General features: G+C 32.6%; 2 protein-coding genes and 2 non-coding genes across 4 annotated transcripts; 3 read left to right on the top strand and 1 right to left on the bottom strand.

The window, feature by feature from the left end:
- Positions 1–52: 52 nt before the first annotated feature.
- Positions 53–543, top strand: LOC107910510 (L10-interacting MYB domain-containing protein-like). The gene is made up of 2 exons (XM_041088279.1): positions 53–372; positions 480–543. Exons 1-2 carry the CDS (start codon positions 53–55, stop codon positions 541–543), a joined length of 384 nt encoding a protein of 127 aa, XP_040944213.1.
- A 6,596-nt stretch (positions 544–7,139) lies between these two features.
- On the top strand, positions 7,140–8,914 carry LOC107910511 (anthocyanidin 3-O-glucosyltransferase 2). The gene has a single exon (XM_016838366.2). The coding sequence runs from the start codon at positions 7,163–7,165 to the stop codon at positions 8,678–8,680; it is 1,518 nt and encodes a 505-aa protein (XP_016693855.2). The 5' UTR covers positions 7,140–7,162; the 3' UTR covers positions 8,681–8,914.
- Positions 8,915–15,756: 6,842 nt separating this feature from the next.
- Positions 15,757–15,829, bottom strand: TRNAV-UAC (transfer RNA valine (anticodon UAC)). The gene has a single exon. It is a non-coding gene; the product is annotated as a tRNA-Val (tRNA).
- Positions 15,830–19,072: 3,243 nt separating this feature from the next.
- On the top strand, positions 19,073–19,145 carry TRNAV-UAC (transfer RNA valine (anticodon UAC)). Its single transcript has one exon. It is a non-coding gene; the product is annotated as a tRNA-Val (tRNA).
- The last annotated feature ends 1,885 nt before the right edge of the window (positions 19,146–21,030 follow it).

Genomic DNA, 21,030 nt, shown 5'->3' with positions numbered 1-21,030 from the left:
ATTTTCTTGATTGCTTTACTGGCTTCAACGAATATGTTCGTATACACAATAGATGAGTACTTCGGCGGTCGAAGTTAGTGGTGACAAGGTGAAAGCAATGTGGGATAAGAGATTGACAGAAATATTTTGTGATATTTGTATTAAAGAGATATTGAAAGGCAATAGGCCTGATACTCATTTTACAAAAGATGGATGGTTGAAAATAATGACCAACCTTGAGAAAGAAACGGGAAAGAGATTTTCACAAAGACAACTTAAAAATAGGTGGGATGCCCTAAAAAAAGAATGGAAAGCTTGGAAGAAACTTAAAGGCGAAGATACTGGTTTAGGGTGGAATCCTATAAAAAGAACGGTTGATGCATCGGATGATTGGTGAGAGAGTAGGCTACAGGTACATTAATAATTCTGAATATTTTTGTTTTTTCTTATTTATGAGGTTATTGATAATTACTGTTATTAAACTATCATTTTATATGTAGGTTGTGCCTGAAGCTCAAAAATTTTGAACTTCAGGCATTGATCCCGAATTTGAAGGGAAGTTAGATCAAATGTTCATGGGGATAGTTGCAACAGGAGATAAAGCATGGGCACCTTCTTCTGGTACACTCCGGAGTGATTTTTTTGAGGATGTTACTAACGAAATACCTGAAGAGAATGAAGAAGAGAATATGAGAAATGATGTTCACATTTTAAATGATGTTCACATTTCAAATGATGTTCAAATTGATGGGAATGGTCAAAAAAGAAAAAACCCTGAGATATCAAGTTCACATTTTAAAACTGGAAGAAAGAAATCCTCAAAGCAAATTGGAGGGGCTGCTAGATTGTCCAGTCAAATAGAAAAATTATGCAATGCAGCTGACAATATGAGTCAAGCCACATCTAGTTTGACTCCTGTTATGGATCCATATGGTATTCTGCAAGCAGTCAAAGTGCTTGACAGCATGTCGGAGGAAGCTCCAGAAGCTAGTCCGCTATACTTTTTCGCACTTAAATTATTGCTCAATAAGGACAAGCGAATTATGTTTTTATCAATTAATCCCAAGATTAGAGCTTTGTGGCTTAAGTCGGAAATGGAGGATAGTTGAACATTTTCTGATCTTCTAGGGTTTAGAGATATCTATTATGTAACTAAACAACAACGTTAAACTAGTTTTATCAATATTTATTTATGTTTGGTTTTTGGATATTGAATTTATGTTCTATTTATTTATGTGTAATCTAGTTTTATTAATAGTTGTTTATGTTTGGTCTTTGTATATTGATTTTATGTTCTACTTATTTATACTAAATTAGTTTTATCAATAGTTGTTTAAATATGATTTTGGATATAAAATTTTTTCACAGGTGATGAGTATAGTTGAGGATTACAGCGATGATGAAAATGATGATGAAAGAGAAAAGAAAGAGATTTTACAACGCATGAAATGTTTTAATCGATTATTCGTTGCTGCATCTTCTTCCGTACAATTATATTACGAGAAGTATATATCGAGGCAACCATGCATGGATTCAAAACAGTCAGGTGAGACATGGATACGAGAGATACTCGACGGTCATGAATCACATTGTATGATTAATTTTAGGATGTCTAAAACGGTATTCACAAGTTTATTGAGAGTTTTGGAGACAAGATACAACTTGCAAACTTCAAGAAACATATCTTCTACTGAAATGTTGGGAATTTTTTATACATCTTGGGCACCGGCGGAAAAGTTTCCCAATGTCGAGAAAGATTTCAGAGGTCTGGATCAACAATAAGTCGACACTTTGCAACTGTGCTTCAGAAAGTTTCAAGGATGGCCACTGATCTAATTGCACCCGAAGATCCTTTTTTTAGCTCAATACCCGAACAAATACGTAATGATTCTAGATATATGTCGCATTTTAAGGTTAAAATTTAATTTTATATTATTATATTTTAATATTTTTGGTTGATTAAAAATATGCACGAGAGTAATATGATTATTTGTTCAGGATTGCATTGGTGCAATTGATGGTACTCACATTGCCGCTATTCTTCCACCAAATGAACAAATTCCCTATATTGGAAGAAAAGGTATCCCGACTGAAAATGTTATGGCAGTATGAGATTTTAATATGTGTTTCACCTTTGTCATGGCTGGATGGGAAGGATCGGCACATGACACTAGAATATTTCTTGATGCAATTCGAGATCCGAAATACAAATTTCCGCACCCACCAAATGGTTAGATTTTTTTTTATATGTGATTTTTTAAATAATAAATTATAAGTTCTTTAATTCATAATTTTAATAAAGTAATATGATTAATTGTTTGTTATATTATGACTTGTAGGAAAATATTATCTTGTTGATTCTGGATATCCCCAAATGAAAGGTTATCTTGGACCATATAGAGGTCAGCGATATCATTTACCTGACTTTCGTAGAGGTAGACCGGTATCTGGTAAAGAAGAGATATTCAATCATTCACATTCATCATTACGTAGCGTGATTGAACGAACTTTTGGTGTTTTGAAAAAAAAATGGGCCATTTTAAGGGATATGCCAAGTTATAGTTTTGAGAAGCAAACGATGATTGTTGTTGCTACAATGGCGATACACAATTTTATCCGAAAACATGTCGGTAGAAATGATGCAGATTTTATGGAATACGAAGATATTGATTCGGAAAATGCGCATGGTCGAGAAAGTGATGATGACGACGATGATGATGATGGTGATGATGACGGTGATGATGACGCTGAATCAAACAATTCAAGTGGTTTTGAAATGAAATTAACAAGAGATGCTATAGCTTCTAGTTTAATGAATTCACTTTAAATTGTAATGATATTGTAAAATTTTTAGTAATTATATTTGATATATAAATATTATCCCTTTTTAAAACTTTTATCCAAATATATGTAATATTTTAATTCGTTAGGTTTATGTTTTCTATGTTATGTTAGTAAATATATGAGTTATATATTCAAATACATTTTAAAATAAAATAATAAAATGTGTTAAAAGTATCAATTAAAAATAAAAAATACTTTTTATAATAATATAATCGTGTCAATATCTAATTACAATATTTAATTTTTATATTTAAATATTTAAATATAGTTTATATATTCTAAGTAATTTTTATAAATAATTAATATTAATTACTTAGAAATTTTTAAAATTAATATTATATATTAAAATATTAACAATAAGTTATAATAAATTATTTTTTATATTTTTGCTAAAATATCATAATATTAACTAATTTGAACATTATTTAAATACATATTTGTTACTTTATAATCTCATGTCTAAAATAGACATTTTATTCTTCAAAAGCACTTTTTGACAGCAATGCCAAACACACAATAAGAAGGATAGAAATTGAAGATGAGTGAACGTATTAGTGCTGTTATTTACTATGATGGTGAGATTCGTCATACCGAGAACGATGTTGTTTTTTATCAGAGAATATAGTGCGACTGGTTTTTAACCAGAACATAGATTTGATAGAACTTCGTAAAAGAATTAGGCGTAAAATATTCGGAACGACGCCAATGAAAGTTCTGTCTATTACGTATCGATTTTGTTCTTCTGTTGATCCGGTGACATATGACTCGTTCGACATAAAAGGTGCTCGTAGCTTGGAGACAATGGTGTAGACTCATCTCGCTAGTGGAGCACCCTATATTGAGTTTTTTGTACAATTTACATCGCCAAATGATGCACTTGCGACAGCTGTTCGAGAGGTATACACGACCCCTACCCGACAATCGGTTAGCGGGTTACAAAACATGAAACAACCCATGTTTGGTAGCGGTATGGAATACACAACCTCTGCACGACATTCTGTTAGTGGATGGGATATGCACCTCGGTGGGTCGATGTTTGATGTTGGAAATACGTACTGGGGAATGACATCAACTTCTAGTGGTTGGCAATCTACATCCAATTGGGGACGTTATGAAACGCCCAGAAGAAGGGATGATATACTCCCTACGACGTCCACCAGTAAAGGGACCTCGTACGTTATAGATGATGGTAGGTTAAAAGATGACTCTGATGTAGATCCACCTAGAGAGCCCGGGCCCGATGGTGCAGAAGTTGCATTATTTTTTGAACCAAAGCCTATTCCAACCGAACCTGAAGATGTTGAAGGGGGTTCAGATGAAGAAGAAGATCCACGATTCAGGGCATACTCACCTCCAGCCCACATGCATAATGTTGATCTTTCTGCAGATGATGCGTTGGAGTTTCTAGATCTATTATATTAAAAATGTAAAAGTAAATTTCTATTTTATTACATGAAATAATATAGAAGAATTTCTATTTTATTACATCAAATAATATCAAAATATTCAAAATGTTTGTACAAATATATTAAATAAAAATCAATCTCCGTGCCCGCCGAATTCAGTGCCACATGGTGGCCGTCGACAGTTACGCGCTAGATTCCTCCTTTGTCCAGCTTTCAGCGAGGGTTGTGGTTGCTCCGACGAGGATTATGGTTCCTCCGGTAGGGGATCTAGTTGTTGATGTTGGGACGATGAGCCACCTTGATAGAATAGTAACTATGGAGGTGTTTGCATCACCAACGTCGAAGCTGTTTGAAACCCATATGGTGATGGGAATTGGTGAAAAGAAGAGTTCCCCGACGGCCCCTCCTGCGATCCCTCCTACAACGGTGGCCTATACATCGGTAGTCTACTCGGCGTAATCGAAAATGGAGATGAACCGGGCCATGGACTCCAACCTACCATAAGACTAGAAAAAGGAAACATATATAGGTTAGGATACATAAAAGGGCTAGGATACACACCTGGCATCATCTGAAAAGGTTGTGTCATGGGTATCGTCGGTTGAAGTGCTGGGTCGGGTGGCTGTGCCAGTGCTGTTATTGGGCCTGGTGATTGTATGAGCATTGTTGATGGGCCGAGTGATTGTGTGGCGCTTTTGATGGGCCTACGTCGTCGTCCCTTCTTCTTGGATTTAAAGGGCAACGTCATTCCCTTTGGACACGCAATTGCCGCTGCCTCTCCTCTTTTGACAATAAATACGGCTTGCCATGGATCCTAAACCATGGCATGTATTCCGGCACGCACGCTAACTCTAAAATGATGATCGGTTCCCGAGTATGTATATAATCATACCGATCTTCCCATATTTGGATGTAGTGTGACCAAAATCTCGGCTAATCCGTATGCAATTGCCGCAGGTCAATTTTGTGATGATCATCCAACACTTCAGGTGCCACGGGAATCAGTTGTCGGAATCTAAATTGTCGTAATACTTTGTCTGACTGGTGTATCTCAACGGTCGCAAAGTTGGCCAATGAGACTTTCACATGCCAAGCGTTTGGATTTTGGAAGTACTTATCCGGAATTATTGCCCAAATTGCCGAATCTTCATATGGTGTCCATTGAAACTATATGAACATGATGGAAATATTAGTTATATACATAATACATAATACTAAATATTAAATATTAAATACAAATCGATTATCTAATGATGGAAATATCTATCTTATTTAATACTTACTTGTGCTTTCGACCGTTGGTCTAATAGAAGCCGTATATCTTCAAGAGAGGTAGGTAATCAAGCATAACTTGCCGAATGGTTCCACCTAATTAAATAAATTTTTAGCATACGATTATATTTTAAATCTACGTAATAATTGTAAAATCTAATATAAAATTTACCTTGTTATGAGTGGAAATGTATATGGGTGGTCCACTCGAGGACGTAAAAATGGAAAGCGAAACCGTGCCCATGACTACAGTAGTGATAGGCAACCTCTGATTTTCATTTTATTCGGTTACGTTGCCCCGCACATCTCCCGGTACAATATTGCCAACACAGCAGAACTCCAACTAAATTCACCAGCTATTCTAAAATCAACGAGTTTCAGCAGCCATCTCAGATGTACAAGGTTCCGTGACAAGTTCGGCATCAAATAACCTCCAATTATCTGAAGAATGTATGCCCAAGCATATCAGATTCTTTCTAGTTCGGTAGAATCATCATCCGGCTCCGGGAATGTGTCTCGTAACCAGCCCATCTCAATCCGACCTCCATTAATATTATCTGGAATAGCGCTCAAAAGCTCGTAGCATACCGCTCCCCAATCACCAGATTAAACAGACCCGGTGACTGCGTATCCGTCCACCGATAATCCCAATTGCAAATTTACGTCTTCCAAAGTGATAGTACACTCTCCACATGGAAGATGGAATGTGTGCATCTCGGGTCTCCACCTCTCAATCAACGCACTGATGAGTTACGGGTCCAACTTGCATCCCCGGCCTACCGTCGCCATGTGCCAAAAACCCGCTTCTCGCAGGTAATTCTCTACCAACGGTGATGGAGGACCATGCATATTACGAATATAGCATTGCAATATCCGATCTACAGACTTTTATAAGAAATAATGAAATAAAGATTATTTAAAATTGCATAAATCAAAAAAATCTTAAATAATATTTAAAAATTAAATTTAACACTTATCATTTTCATTTGTCCAACGGATATGTGCTTGTTATCGAGACGAATTAATTCTCCGGCCATTGGTAACATAATCAATTTTTTATGATTTAAAAAAATTAGCCGTTGCTACTGTTCACGCGCGGGCAAAACGCTTCCTCAAGAAAGCATTTTCTTTCCACATGGACAAAGTGCTTCCTTGAGGAAGCGTTTTCCTTCCTAGTCACCTGACAACGCGCTGACGTGGACGTGATTTCGAGAAATTGAGTCATTCCAGTAATTAATTTTTTACTGAGCTCATTTTAGTAATTTAAAAAAATAGGCTTTTATTAGTATTTTGCCCCAAATTTCATAATCTAATATAGGCTAACCCTTCTAGAAATGTTTCTAAGTTTATTACAACTTGGAACACTTGATGTTGTACAGAACATTAAATTAATAATTTTTATTTGAATTTAATTTTTTTAAGATGCCCCAAATTTCATAATTTTATAATCTAATATAGGCTAACCCTTCTAGAAATGTTTCTAAGTTTATTATAATTTGGAACACTAGATGTTGTACGTCACATTAAATTAATGATTTTTATTTGAATTTAATTATTTTAAGATAAAAAATTTTAAAATTTTAAATAAAAATATTAATATTGATATAATATTAAATTATTAAAAAAATAAAGGTAACGTGGTATTTATATCCTTTCCCTTGATGGCCTCCACTTTATCTATGATATCTACCGACCTCATTGTCTCCTGTAGTGTTCCGTCTCGCTTCACTGTTTTCCGTTCTGTTTCAGTGGTGGTGATGGCGGAGCTAGTGTTCATCCCAATGTCTCGAATGGGCCATTTCGCACCTATGGTCGAACTGGCTCGGCTTTTGGTGGATCTCCATTCCGAACTCTCCATTACCGTCCTCATCTTGAAGTTAAACCCCGATGCACAAGTCGCCGCCTACATCCACTCTCTCACTGCCACTCGCATCAAATTCATCCACCTCCCTCAACCTGAAACCCAAAAAGATATCTCTTTCTCCAATCATATCAGTAATTTGCAAGCCCATGCACCCTTAGTCAAAGACGCTACCAACAACATACTTCACCACTCCAGCTCTCGATTCATCGGGTTTGTTTTCGACTTGTTTCTAACTCCTTTCATCGATGTGGGAAACCAGTTGGGTGTTCCTAGTTATGTTTTCTACGCATCGAGTGCAGCCTTTCTCGGCTTTCAATCTCAGGCACTAGACCTTCAGGATGAGCAAAATGTTAACATCGTTGAGTTAAAGGACTCAGACACTGAGTTCACCATACCCTCCTATATCAACCCTGTTTCATCTAAACTCTTCCCCACTATTTTGCTCAATCCTGAATCTAATTCTATGGCGACTACCTTGGTAAGATGGCTGAGAAAAGCCAAGGGTATAATGATAAACACTTTTTGGGAGCTAGAATCTCATGCAATCAGTTCCCTTTCTAATGGTAGTGTTCCACCCGTTTATCCAGTGGGACCTATATTGGATCTCGAGCGTAAAAGTGAGGTCCATCAGAATTCTGATATCATGAAATGGTTGGATGAACAACCTCCTTCATCGGTGGTGTTTCTCTGCTTCGGGACCGGGGGGAACTTCAACGAGGATCAAGTGAAAGAAATCGCCTCTGCCCTGGAGCAGAGTGGGCACCGGTTCTTGTGGTCTTTACGCCAACCACCAGACCCATTCAAGGGCCCGATGGCAAGCCAAACAGACTACGATGACGCGTCGGAGATTTTGCCAGAAGGGTTTTTAGATCGGACGCATGGCATTGGTAAGATCATTGGTTGGGCACCGCAAGTGGCGATTCTAGGCCACCCGGCGATTGGAGGGTTCGTATCGCATTGCGGGTGGAACTCGATTCTGGAGAGTATATGGTTCGGTGTTCCGATTGCGACGTGGCCGCTTTACGCGGAGCAACAGCTGAATGCATTTAAACTAGTGACTGAGTTGGGAATAGCAGTGGAGATTAAAATGGATTATAGGATAGAAGTTATAGGTAACGGTGAAGTTGAAATTTTGAGGGCCGAAACGATAGAGAAAGGAATTAGGTGCATGATGGACAAAGGTCGTGATGCTAGGAAAAGGGTGAAAGAGATGAGTGAAAAGATTAGGAGAGCCTTGATGGACGGAGGATCTTCGCACTCCACGATCCGAGATTTCATCAATGATGTCATGGGCAGTATGCCTAAGAAAAATTAGTAGCACTCACATAGATTGATAATATCTGCTTAAGAAAGCTGCGTCCGTTTCCGAGTTGGTTACAATGCACCTTTCTTTACTTTCTTATTCATTTCTCGTGTTGTTTTAGGGTTTTTTTTCACTGAGTTATGATGAATAGATGATAATATTTAGTATTGTTAAACCTCTACTAGCCATCAACAATTTCTCTTGTAAAGTGAATTGGCAAATAGTGACTTTTTGTAAGTTTTTTAATCTGGATTTGTTTTGAGCATAGATTAAAAAATTTCACAAATCGGGTTAGACGTGTTTTATTTTATTTTTTTCATTATTTAATAAGTATTTCTTTTTGAAGTTTTTGTTTTATCTTGTACAAGTTTTTAGTCTTGCTCATGTATATACTCTTACTTTTGCAAGTGTTTTTAGAGAAAAATTTGTCGTCGTTCTCTTTAATTTGGAGATTGTCAATTTTTTTTTGTTGATTTTACTTACCGCTTTAGACATTCTAGGCTAGTTCCCTTATCGTGATAAATGCTTATAATTACCTCAAATATGTCATGTTTAAATTATAATAAAGTCAATTATTAATGTAATATAATATTTCATTGTTGTTGAGGTTAAAACCTTTATATTATTGATAAAGTTTGTCCTTCACCATGATTTTTTTTAAAATTAAATGCTGATGAATTAATTTCCCTATTCAAAAAAGAAAAGAAAAAGATTGTGCAAATTCGAGATTTATTAGATGGGATTGTATGTTTATATTTTAAAAAATAAATAAATTGGATACAAGCCATCATTTTAACTCTTTTTCTCTCTTCCCCGTACAACTTACATCGTAATAATTCAAAACACATTCCATTTTTTAGATTTTCTTTTATATATTTAAAAGGTGATAACATTTTAGGGTAAATATTTTTTTTTATCAATCATGGTGGTCGGTTCTGTATTTGTTCTGGTCATACCAATTGATGCATACCGTTTCAATGCTAAAACGGAACAAGCAATATCAATGAAAGTTTTGGTCTGTACTAATTGTACCGGCTCGTTTCGATCAGAATTAAAAATATAAATTTTAACTATTTACTATTGTGTTAAAGACTTGATTGGAATATATTGACCGCTAAAAAATATTACATTGAAAATTAAAGTATAATATTTTAATTTTTTTGAGATATACTTTCACATTTAAAATATAAAAATTAAAATATAATAAAAAAGCTCACTCACCTAATTATCAAAAAAAAAACATTCTCACTCATCCTTTATCTTCTCTTTTATCGAAAAAAATCCCCTTGCCCTTCGACTTCTTATTTTTTTTGTTAATTTTGAATTTATTGAATGATAAATTTTTATTTGCGAAATTTATTAATGAATATTTTATATAATTGATAGATATTTAATATTTAAAATCTATTCAGTGTAATTTATTTGATATTTATAAATATTTTTATACACATATATTAAATATTTTTAAAAAAAATCAATAAATTCGAAACAGTACACCGAAACAGATTGGTATAGGTATGTACTAGTTCCAGTAGAAAATTAGTGTGCCCACCAATGCGATACTGACCACCTTAGTTTCAATGTTCGTTTTTGTATTTATGTTTTTTTGTCCAAATTAGTATCTATGTTTGGTTTTCGTTACACAAAATGATACTTGAGGCTAATGTTGTTAACTTTTACCATGTGGTCCAATGAATATTTAAAATGTGACGTTGATGACGTATCTGAAAATTAAAAATTATTAAAAATCTACAACATTATTTATATGTAAAATTTATAATTTTGATTTTTATAAAAATATATTTTATAATGATAATATTTATATTTACAAAAAAAATTATCATATTATTTAAAAGAATTAGAGTCTATTTTGTATACAAATTTTTAAAATTGATTAACAATAGATTTCATTAAAAAAGACAAATTATTTCTAAAAATTAATTTACTTTAAAAAGAAGTATACAACATTTTTTTTATATGAATGTCTATTTAGGTATAGAATGATATTTATTTCACATTCAAAATGTCAATCCACTTTCATGTTTGATAAAAAAAATACATTCTATTTTTAAATTTTCAGTAACTATTTTTTTCAAAAAAGTTATAACTTTGGTGTAAGAAAATTTTCAACTTAAATCTTGTTTTGAAGATAAATACACTGAAGTGGAAAATCTTTTTTTTTTCAACTATGAAATTAAAGGTAAATAAGTAATTTTAAACAAAAATAAAAAAAACTTTTAAATTTAATAATTTAAATTCTAACCACTAGGTTATTTTCTTTGGTTTTTTTATAAAAAATATAATTTTTTATTTTTTATAAAAAGACATTTGTTTCTTATACTTATTTTTATTTTTATAATAAATTATAAAATATTTTATATGATCATATTTTAATTTTTAATGGTTTTTGAATGATGTCGTCATTATGATACTATAATCACCATGTATCAAATATTTATTGGACAATATAAAAGAATTAACACCATTAATATTATATAACAGAAATCAAACATAAATACCAATTCAAATAAAAAATATATATTTATGTAACATTTTATTAGAAGTTTTGCCTCTCTAGGGCAAGTTTTGTTATGGCCAAGTGCATATTCTTGTGTTGCTAGGCAATTCATGTTTTTTTCTTTTTGTAATTATGAACCAATTATGATGTTTGTTTTGTGGGTTAACATCAAAGTTCTGACATCATGAAATGGTTGGATATCAATTATGATGTTCCTTTGCTTCGGGAGCTTCAACACATATAATGTGAAAGAGATGTTCTGGGTGAAGCAAAGTGGGAATCGAATTTTGGTCCCTACAGGTGTGCATGAGTCGGATCGGGCCGGGTTGTTTCAATTAAAATTTTAGGCTCGTTTGTTAGGCCTGGGCTCGACCTAAAAAATGGGCTTAAAAATTTGCTCAAGCTCAACCCGGATAAAAATGTTAAAATTCGGGCTCGATTCGGCTCGCCCATATTATTTTTTATATTATTTTTATATAATTTTAAAATTTTATAATACATCAAAAATACTAAAAATATCAAAATAAATATTTTCAACAATTTGAAAATAAATTTTAAAAAATATGTATACTTAAATATCACTGAGATAGATGCAACTTAATAAGTAAATGCCTCTAAAATAATAACAAAATTAACAAATGTCTTTAAAATAATAACAAAATTAACAATAAAATAAGTTTTATACAATATCCAAACAATAACAACAAAATAGTAGCAACATAATAATAAAATGGTAGCAAAATAGGGATAAAACAATAAGAAAATGATATTAAAAATAAAAAAAAAAAAGATTTTTGTCCTTTAGTGAATTCGGGCCGGGCCTGAGCCAAAAATGTCTTATCCGAGACCCAACTCGTTTTTTAAACGACTTTATTTTTTTGTCCAAGCCCATTTTTCAGACCTATATTTTTTTCCAAACCCTGTCACATTTCAGGCTGACCGAGCTAGGTGGCCCAACCCATGAACAAGTCTACTACCCATCCAAGGTCTGACTGCAACCCCAATTGGAACGCATGTGTGATAGCCCGAAATAGGGCCTAATCGGAATAGTGGTTTCGTAACCACAAATCCGAAGTGAAATAGTTTAATTTTATAAATTTTTATTAATTTCCGATTGATTGAAATATTGTGTGAAAATATGGATAGGAAATTTTAATGATTTAGTGCCTAATTGAATTTTTAGGACTAAATTGAGAAAAATGCAAAGTGTGTCTAATTAGTGATTAAATGACTTAATTGAATTATTGCATGAAATTGGAAGTGTTTATGTGACAATTAGACCACAAATTAGTGATATGGACACAAAAGGGTAATTCTAGAAAAATATCTAAGCAATGGGTCAAGGGCATTTTTGTCCAAATTGAGAAAAAGACAAAATAAAGTGAAAATAAGTGTCCATCTTCTTCAAAATCAGACGTTTGCTGCCAAAAAAATTCATGTCACCATAGCTAGGATTCTTGATTTTTCTAAGCTCAATTGTAAGTGATTTCTTGCCCCATTTTTAATTATTTTCGTAATTTTATGCTTATTGAAGCTTGAATTTCATGTTTCTACCATTTAATTTAAATGAAATTAAAGTTTAAAAATTGACCCATTCATGATATAATTTTAAATTGATTAGTGATGTTAGATAATGAATGTTTGAAGTGTTAATTACAAGTTTTACTAGATGAATTTCAATGAAAATGTTGAAAAAGGACTAAATTGTGAAAGATGGTAAAGTGTGCATGAAGTTGTGATTTTGTGAAATTGGGGGCTGTTATGAGCATGAAATATGATTTAGTGAAGTTTGAAATTTAAGAATTTAGTGAATTTTATTTTTACGAGCTTTGGAACAAAAGTGAAATTTTTGAAAAGTTATGGGAAAAAAATGTAAGTTCGTCAAAATATTGTGTATGAGTTGTATTTGAATGGAATATTGATAAAATAGATTAAATTGTGTTAATATAGATCAAGAAAGAAGAAATAGTGGAAGTGATCGGGAAAAAGAGAAGGTTATCGACTAATTTACAAAAATAGTCGTTTTGCATCCGAGGTAAGTTACATGTAAATAATAGCAATATATTTTTATAAATTGTGAATTATATTTGATATGTGAATTAAAAATGAATGTGGAAGAAAAATTGTTCATGAATTATTCAAGTGATAAAGTGTTTAAAATAAAGTGTTAAGTGTAAATTCCCGGTTGAACTTAGGAATAGAAGTGGATACAAGTGACATGTCACTAGAGACCAGTGTTACAATGTTACAGTGAGTCCCAGGTGCTGGGTGATCTAGCATGTGTTGCAAACACCTGACAGCTTGTATGAGCAGACCTGTGGACATTTCCAGTGTTATTGATTAGTGGTAGCTTCGGCTACATATCAGTGTGGCACTTATGTGCTAAATCTCTACGTATCTGTGTATATTCCGAGTGTTCAACGGGATTAATAATGAGTTAAAGTGAATATGAAATGAAGTGTGTATGCAGGTACAATTGAAATAATTGAGCATATGTGATAAATGTTAAGTGTGAAAATGTATATGCAAGTGAATTGATAAGATTGTGCATGTGTAAGTGATTGAAATTGCTAAGAAATGTTTTGATTAGTTATATGTTAAAAGTGTTAATTATTGAATGAGTAATTATTGTTTACATGTAACTTACTAAGCTATTTGTAGTTTACACATTTTCTCCTTTCCTTTGTTTTATAGTGATTTAAGCTTGCTCAAATTGGAGATCGTCGGAGCTCGTATAACACTATCATAACCATCTCGGTATTATGTGTTTTTCAGAATGTTTAAAACTATGGCATGTATAGAGTCTTAATCATTTTGAGTATGTTCATATGATATGGCTAAGATTAGCTATTGAAATGGTTAGTAAAGATTATGTTTTGGTGTTATATATGTGTAAATGGTAGTTAATACAAAGAAGCAGTTTCTTTGACAGCAGCAGTGACGTGAATGTGAAAAATCACCATAAATAGTAGAAATGGAAGTGGAGAGTGAATGATATATAGAATTAAAGCTTATCAAGTCTATTTTTACATAAAAGAAACGGTGTAGGAAAGGAATTTTATATTTTGAGATAATTGAATTTTAGTGTGACAGGTTCAGAATGGTTTTTGAAGTCCCCTGTTCTGACTTTATAAAATCATTATAAATTGCACAGAAAGAATTATAGGTCATAATTTATATGTATAGATTTCTTAGTGAGTCTATTTTCAAAAGAAATAAATGATAACCTTATATGAATTCTTTACAATGAGATAATTTATTTTTAGTTCCAAGAGGTCAGAACTGTCAACTAGTGAAACAGGGGAGAATTTAATGAATAAAATGTACTAATTGGCTAAACCAAAAATTCTAAAAATTTTATGGTAATAAGGTATATGTGTCTAGTTTCAGGGAAAATTTACGGATTTAAATTTCAAGTTTCTTAACTGAAGATATAATTAAATTAGTGACAGTCGCGCAAATGGACAGTTTTGTTGTGAATAGTGAATTTAATTTTAAAAGCAAATTTTTATGCTCCGAATTGGTAAGTTAAGTTGGATAACATCTCATACTTGATTCCGGCGATGGTCTCGGGTAAGGGGTGTTACAGCATGACATAGGTAAAATTATTTGTTGGGCATCGCACGTAGGCCACCTAGCAATTGCAGAGTTTTTATTACACCGGTGTGGCTGCTTTACGTCGAGTAACAGCTAAGTGGTGACAAGGTTGGGATTAGTGGTGGAGATTAAAAGGGATTATACGAAAAATGTTATAAATTAAATGTGTGATGGAGGAAAAATGTAGTGATGCTACGAAGAACGCTTTGATCAACAGTGGATATTCATCACCAAAATTTGATTCGATTTGATTTAATTTTAATAATAATTTAATTTTTAAGTTTAATTTAAGTTAAATTTTTAGATTCTAATAGTTTAAATAATTTAAATTATTCAAATAATAAATTAGTGTAAACAGTTCTTATAAATTTTAAAAATGAGCATATTAGTCTTTCTCAACAAAAATTTCAAATTCAAAATATTTTTTAAAATTCTCAACTTTTATAAAAAAAATCCAAATTTTCATAAATATTTTTAAAAATTCATAAAAAAATTTAAATAAATAAAAATTCTAAATAATACATAAAATTTTTGAAATTTTTAAAAATAATAATTTTGAGGATCTAAATAATTAATTAACCAATTCAAATTTATATACTAAAGTATCTAGGTATAGTACCAATAAAGGTCATTTTTTAAATTATTTACAGAAATTGGCCATTTATAAAAATAATGACGTGTATGGATCGAAAACCCAAAAACGCGCTAACATGGACGCGCTTTTCAGGGGATATCCTGGAAAAACGCTTTCACGTCAAAGCTTTTTTCCTTGTGTCAAGCAAAAGCGCGTTGACAAAAGCGCGTCGACGTGCTTTTGGCTGTGCAATCCCTAGTGGATTATTCGCAAATTAGGGCCTAGGTTTAGAGTTTTGGGGTTTGATTAGGGTTTAGGAAATTTTAAATTAGGGTATTATGTTTTTAATTATTTAGGGTTTTAGGGTTTAATTTTTGAAAACAAATGAAAAAATATATATGTTGCTACCTAGGATCGAACTAGGGACCTTTAGTGTGTAAGACTAACGTGATAACCACTACACCACAGCAACCTATTGATTTTAGAATTGGAATTTAATTGTAATTATGTTTAGATTTATTTAAGAAGTCACATGATAATGAATGAAAGAGGGTTAATATACTATTTGGTATTTAATTTTAACTTCAATATTCAATTTAGTATTTGAAGTCAACAAAAAATTAAACTGCAAATCATTTATCACTATACCAATAGCTATTTGATGAGATTGAGTTGGATTGGTTTACGGTTTTTGTAAACATATGGCACAATCTAATCTAAATGAGAGTATATAGTAATATGGGGCGCTTTTTAATTTCGTTTATGGAGTTAAAAAAAATTTACCACCAATTTATTAAATAATTATCATAACATAACTATTTTATAAAACATTTTCTTCACTTGAATAACCAAATTATTAAACCTCAAACCTGGCGGAATGCATCAATTTTGTTTTAAAAAAAACACGTCATTTGCCAATAACCTCAATTGTGAAGGAGACATACTTCCGTTTGGTGGCACTATTCCCAAAACGAGCAGCGAGTTATAAAGGTCAAATACAAAGAGGTCATGTATAGTGCCGGAAGGTATTGCAAGAAATTAATAAGGCTAAGGCGCGAGCCAACTCCATGCATGTAGCGTGTCACGATCGCGACAACCTATAGTTTTGGGTGATGGAGCTCAATAGACCGAACCAAGGTATTGTAGACGGACAATATCGTGTACACTTCAGAAATAGGACTTGAGACTGTGGGAGGCTTGATGCACTTTGTTAACTATGCGCTCATGTAATTATAGCTTGTCAAAATCTCCGTTTGGATCACATGAGCTATGTCGACGAAGTATACAAATTAGAATACATGTACAACGTGTGGAGACACGTATTCCCACAAGTCCTAGATGAACGTAAGTGGCCATCTGTATCGCTTGCTCTGTTTAAGTTGTTACTGAATAGAGAATTGTCTTGCAAAACAAAACGTCCACCGTTCTCGACTAGAATACGTGATAATATGGATATCTGGAAAAGAACGAGCCAATAGAAGTTATGCGGGTGGTGTAGGAACCCGGGTCATAAAATGCCAACATGTCTACATTGAAAGAACTTATAATTTATTAAATGAAACAATATAAAAATAATTTGTATAAAAATATTCAAAAGAACTTCTATTTTATTGAATGAAACAATATAAAAATAATTTGTACAAAAATATTCAAAAATCGATGATGTAAAAATATTTTATTAAATCTATTTAATAATTGTAAAATCTAATATAAGTTTTACCTTGTTACGAGCGGGAATGTATATGGGTGGTTCACTCGAGGACGTAAAAATGGAAAGCGAAACCAAACCCATGATTGTAGCAATAAGAGGCAACCTCCGATTTTGATTTTATTTGGTTGCGTCGCCCGATACATTTCCCAGTACAATGTTGCCAACACGGTAGACCCCCAACTGAGTTCACCAGCTGCTCTAAAATCGACAAGTTTCAGCAGTCACCTCAGATGTACGAGGTTTCGTGACTTATCCGGCATCAGATAACCTCCGATGATCTGAAGGATGTATGTCTGAGCATATCATACTCTTTGTACTTCGGTCAAAACATCCCCCGGCATTGGGAATGTCTCTCGTAACTACCCCATAACAATCCGACCTCCATAAATAATATCTGGAATCACACCCAAAAGATCGTAACGTATGGCTCCCCAATCAGTAGATTGAGCGGACCTGGTGAGTACGGAGCCATCCACCGGTAACCCCAACTGTAACTGCACGTCCTCCAAAGTGATAATACACTCCCCACATGGAAAATGAAACGTGTGCGTCTCGGGTATCCACCTCTCCACAAACGCGCTATTGAGTTTTAGGTCCAACTTGCACCTTGGCCTATATTAGCCACATGTCAAAAACTCACTTCCCTCAAGTAATTTTCAATCAACGATGATGGAGGACCAGGTAGATTACGAATAAAACATTGTAACACTCGATCTACCAACTATTATAAAAAATATTAATTAAATTATAAAAATTAAATAAAAATTAAATAATATTAAGAAAAATGAAATTAACCCTTACCATTTTCATTTGGTCGACGGAGATAAGTTTATCACTGAGACAAATTAATTGTCGAACCATTGCTAACACGATCAAATTTCTTAGAAATTATAAAAAAAATAGTACTAATTCAGACTAAAATAAAAAATTTAGATAGCTTTAAGAGATTTTTTGAGAAATTTAGAGATAAATTTGGAATTTGGTGTGAAAGAATGGGTTGTAAGGAGTTTTTATACTTTTTTTCCCGACCATTGGACCTACGGTCAGATTTTTAAATGGCCGTTGAGGTGACCGTTGGGAGATTACAAGGTCAAAAGTGCGTCCTCGTCAATGTGCTTTTGCTTGACACAAGGAAAAAAAAACGTTGACGTGGAAGCGTGTTTCTGGGATATCCCCTGAAAACGTGTCCACGTCAATGCGTTTTTGAGTTTTCAGTCCATACCCGTCATTATTTTTAGAAACGGTCTATTTCCATAAATAATTTTGGAAATACATGAAACGACCCACAGTCGCAAGTCCTATTTCTGAGGTGTACATGATATTGTCCGTCTATAGTACCTTGGTTCGGTCTGTCGAGCTCCGTCACCCAAAACTATAGGTTGTCGCGATCATGACACGCTACATGCATGGAGTTGGCTCGCGCCTTAGTCTTATTAATTTCTTGCAATACCTTCCGGAACCATACATGACCTCACTGTATTTGACCTTTATAACTCGCTGCTCGTTTTGGGAATAGTGCCACCAAACGGAAGTATGTCTCCTTCACAACTGAGGTTTTTGGCAAATGAAGCGTTTCTTTTAAAACAAAATTGATGCATTCCGCCAGGTTTGAGGTTTAATAATTTGGTTATTCAAGTGAAGAAAATGTTTTATAAAATAGTTACGTTATGATAATTATTTAATAAATTAGTGGTAATTTTTTTTAACTTCATAAATGAAATTAAAAAGCACCGTATAGTTATATATACTCTCATTTAGATTAGATAGTGCCATATGTTTACAAAAACCGTAAACCAATCTAACTCAATCTCATCAAATAGCTATTGGTATAGTGATAAATGATTTGCAATGTTTAATTTTTTGTTGACTTCAAATACTAAATTGAATATTGAAGTTAAAATTATATACCAAATAGTATATTAACCCTTTTTCATTCATTATCATGTGACTTCTTAAATAAATCTAAACATAATTACAATTAAATTCCAATTTTAAAATCAATAGGTTGCTATGGTGTAGTGGTTATCACATTAGTCTTACACACTAAAGGTCCCTAGTTCGATCTTGGGTAGCAACATATATTTTTTTTCTAGGTCCTTTTCAAGAAATTAAACCCTAAAACCTTAAACAATTAAAAACCTAATACCCTAATTTAAATTTTCTTAAACCCTAATCAAACCCAAAACTCTAAACCTAGGCTCTAATTTGCAAATAATCCATTGGGGATCACACAGCTAAAAGCACATCCTCGTCAGCGCTTTTTATTAAAGTGCGTTCATGTCAGCGTGCTTTTACCTAACACAAAAAAAACAAGTGCTGACGTGAAAAAGCGTCCACTCAACGTGCTTTTGGATTTTCGGTCTATACCAGTCATTATTTTTAGATACGACCCATTTCTGAAAATAATTTCGGAACTGGGCCTTTATTGGTACTAAATCCATTTTTTATAGCTTGTATTTGAAAAAAAGGTTAAAATTTTCACCTCCTTAGAAACCAAAAACGATATTTAACTTTCATCTTTTCAAATATCTAAAATCTATACAATTTTTATCACCATTTCATCCTTCGATTTTCATTAGTAGTAATGGTCTTCTCTAACGTGAGGGTACTTAAATCCATTGAAGCATCTAAATTATGAAACACCAGAACTTTTATCAATTTATATAAGTGTTTTGAAAGTTTTCGAAAAAAATAGATGTGTATTTTTTTAATAAACTCAAATAATCTATTTATGAAAAAAAATTTCAAACATAAACTATTTTTTATTCTATATGTAATTGGAAAAAATTGAAATTCTTGATGTTGTTTTTATAAAAGTATATAAGGATGGATTTTTTAAAAATTAAAAAGCTGTGATTTTTTCTGTGAGAGATTTAAATCTCAATGAAATACCAAATTTGTCAAAAGCTTGTCCTGAATCTTTTTTAAAAACATGTTGAAGTATGTATATTTCTTTGAAAAAAAATAATCAGGTTCGATGTACTTATATTAATTTTTTAATTATTGTACATATTTAGTAAATGATTATTTGTAGAAGCATTTATGGTATAAACAATTATAAATATTATAATCATTTTCATCTTTTAATTAAAAATATTTAATAATATAGAAAACCATATATGATTATTGTAAAGTATTATACAATTAATTTTTTTTTATATTAATTGTGTTATTTATAAAATAATGATAATAATGGTATTTATTAAGGAATTTTTTTTGTGTAAATGATAAGAGGAGGGCAAAATCCTAACAACAATGCAACTAACGCAACTCGAATCAGTGTCACACTTAGGTTGGTGAATATCTTGACCATCAAAAAAAGTTCATTTACTTTTTTTTTATAATTATTTCATGAAAATGAGTAAATTAAAAATATATTAAAAAGATGTGTGCCTAAAATTCAACATTAATATTTAAAAAATATATTGGGCCAGTTATTTAAAGAAATGCCCTTATCTTCGGTTTGATCCACCTGCCTTGAACACTACCTTAGGCCCAGCATTAATCAAGAGCCTCTTCTACTCCCATTACCGATTGATCGTCTTTATCATCAATGAGAAATCATCTAGGGACCAAAATTTTCATTTTCCACCTGATGATTAACTACCAAAAATGATGATTGTTGCAAGCTAAACCTGCTCAACTTCTACAGCTACTTTCACATTCTTGTGAGCAGTCGAACAAACATCATCAAAACAAACGACTATCAATCATAATCTTTTGACATTAAAGTTGTATGCAAGTCAACACTAATAGTTTCAACGTTAGTGTTATAATCAATCTTGACTGCAAGACCAACGGCATAGCCCATTGCTCTCAAAAGACAACTTTTATAAAGACCATCAAATAGGCCATACAATCTAATCTACACTGTCAATTGATGAGGATATTCTTGAAAAGAGGAGAAAAATGATGACCATGGTTGAATTGTTAGATGGTGACCAAAAATCACCTACAGTCAG

This window comes from Gossypium hirsutum, chromosome D02, assembly GCF_007990345.1.
Source record: "Gossypium hirsutum isolate 1008001.06 chromosome D02, Gossypium_hirsutum_v2.1, whole genome shotgun sequence".
Taxonomy (NCBI): domain Eukaryota; kingdom Viridiplantae; phylum Streptophyta; class Magnoliopsida; order Malvales; family Malvaceae; genus Gossypium; species Gossypium hirsutum.
This window is presented reverse-complemented; position numbering and strand designations above follow the sequence as displayed.

Coding starts and splice junctions, on each gene's coding strand:
- LOC107910510 (XM_041088279.1), top strand. CDS start 53: ATGAGTACTTCGGCGGTCGAAGTTAGTGGTGACAAGGTGAAAGCAATG. Junction 373..479: donor GTTGATGCATCGGATGATTG/GTGAGAGAGTAG, acceptor TTTTATATGTAG/GTTGTGCCTGAAGCTCAAAA.
- LOC107910511 (XM_016838366.2), top strand. CDS start 7,163: ATGGCCTCCACTTTATCTATGATATCTACCGACCTCATTGTCTCCTGT.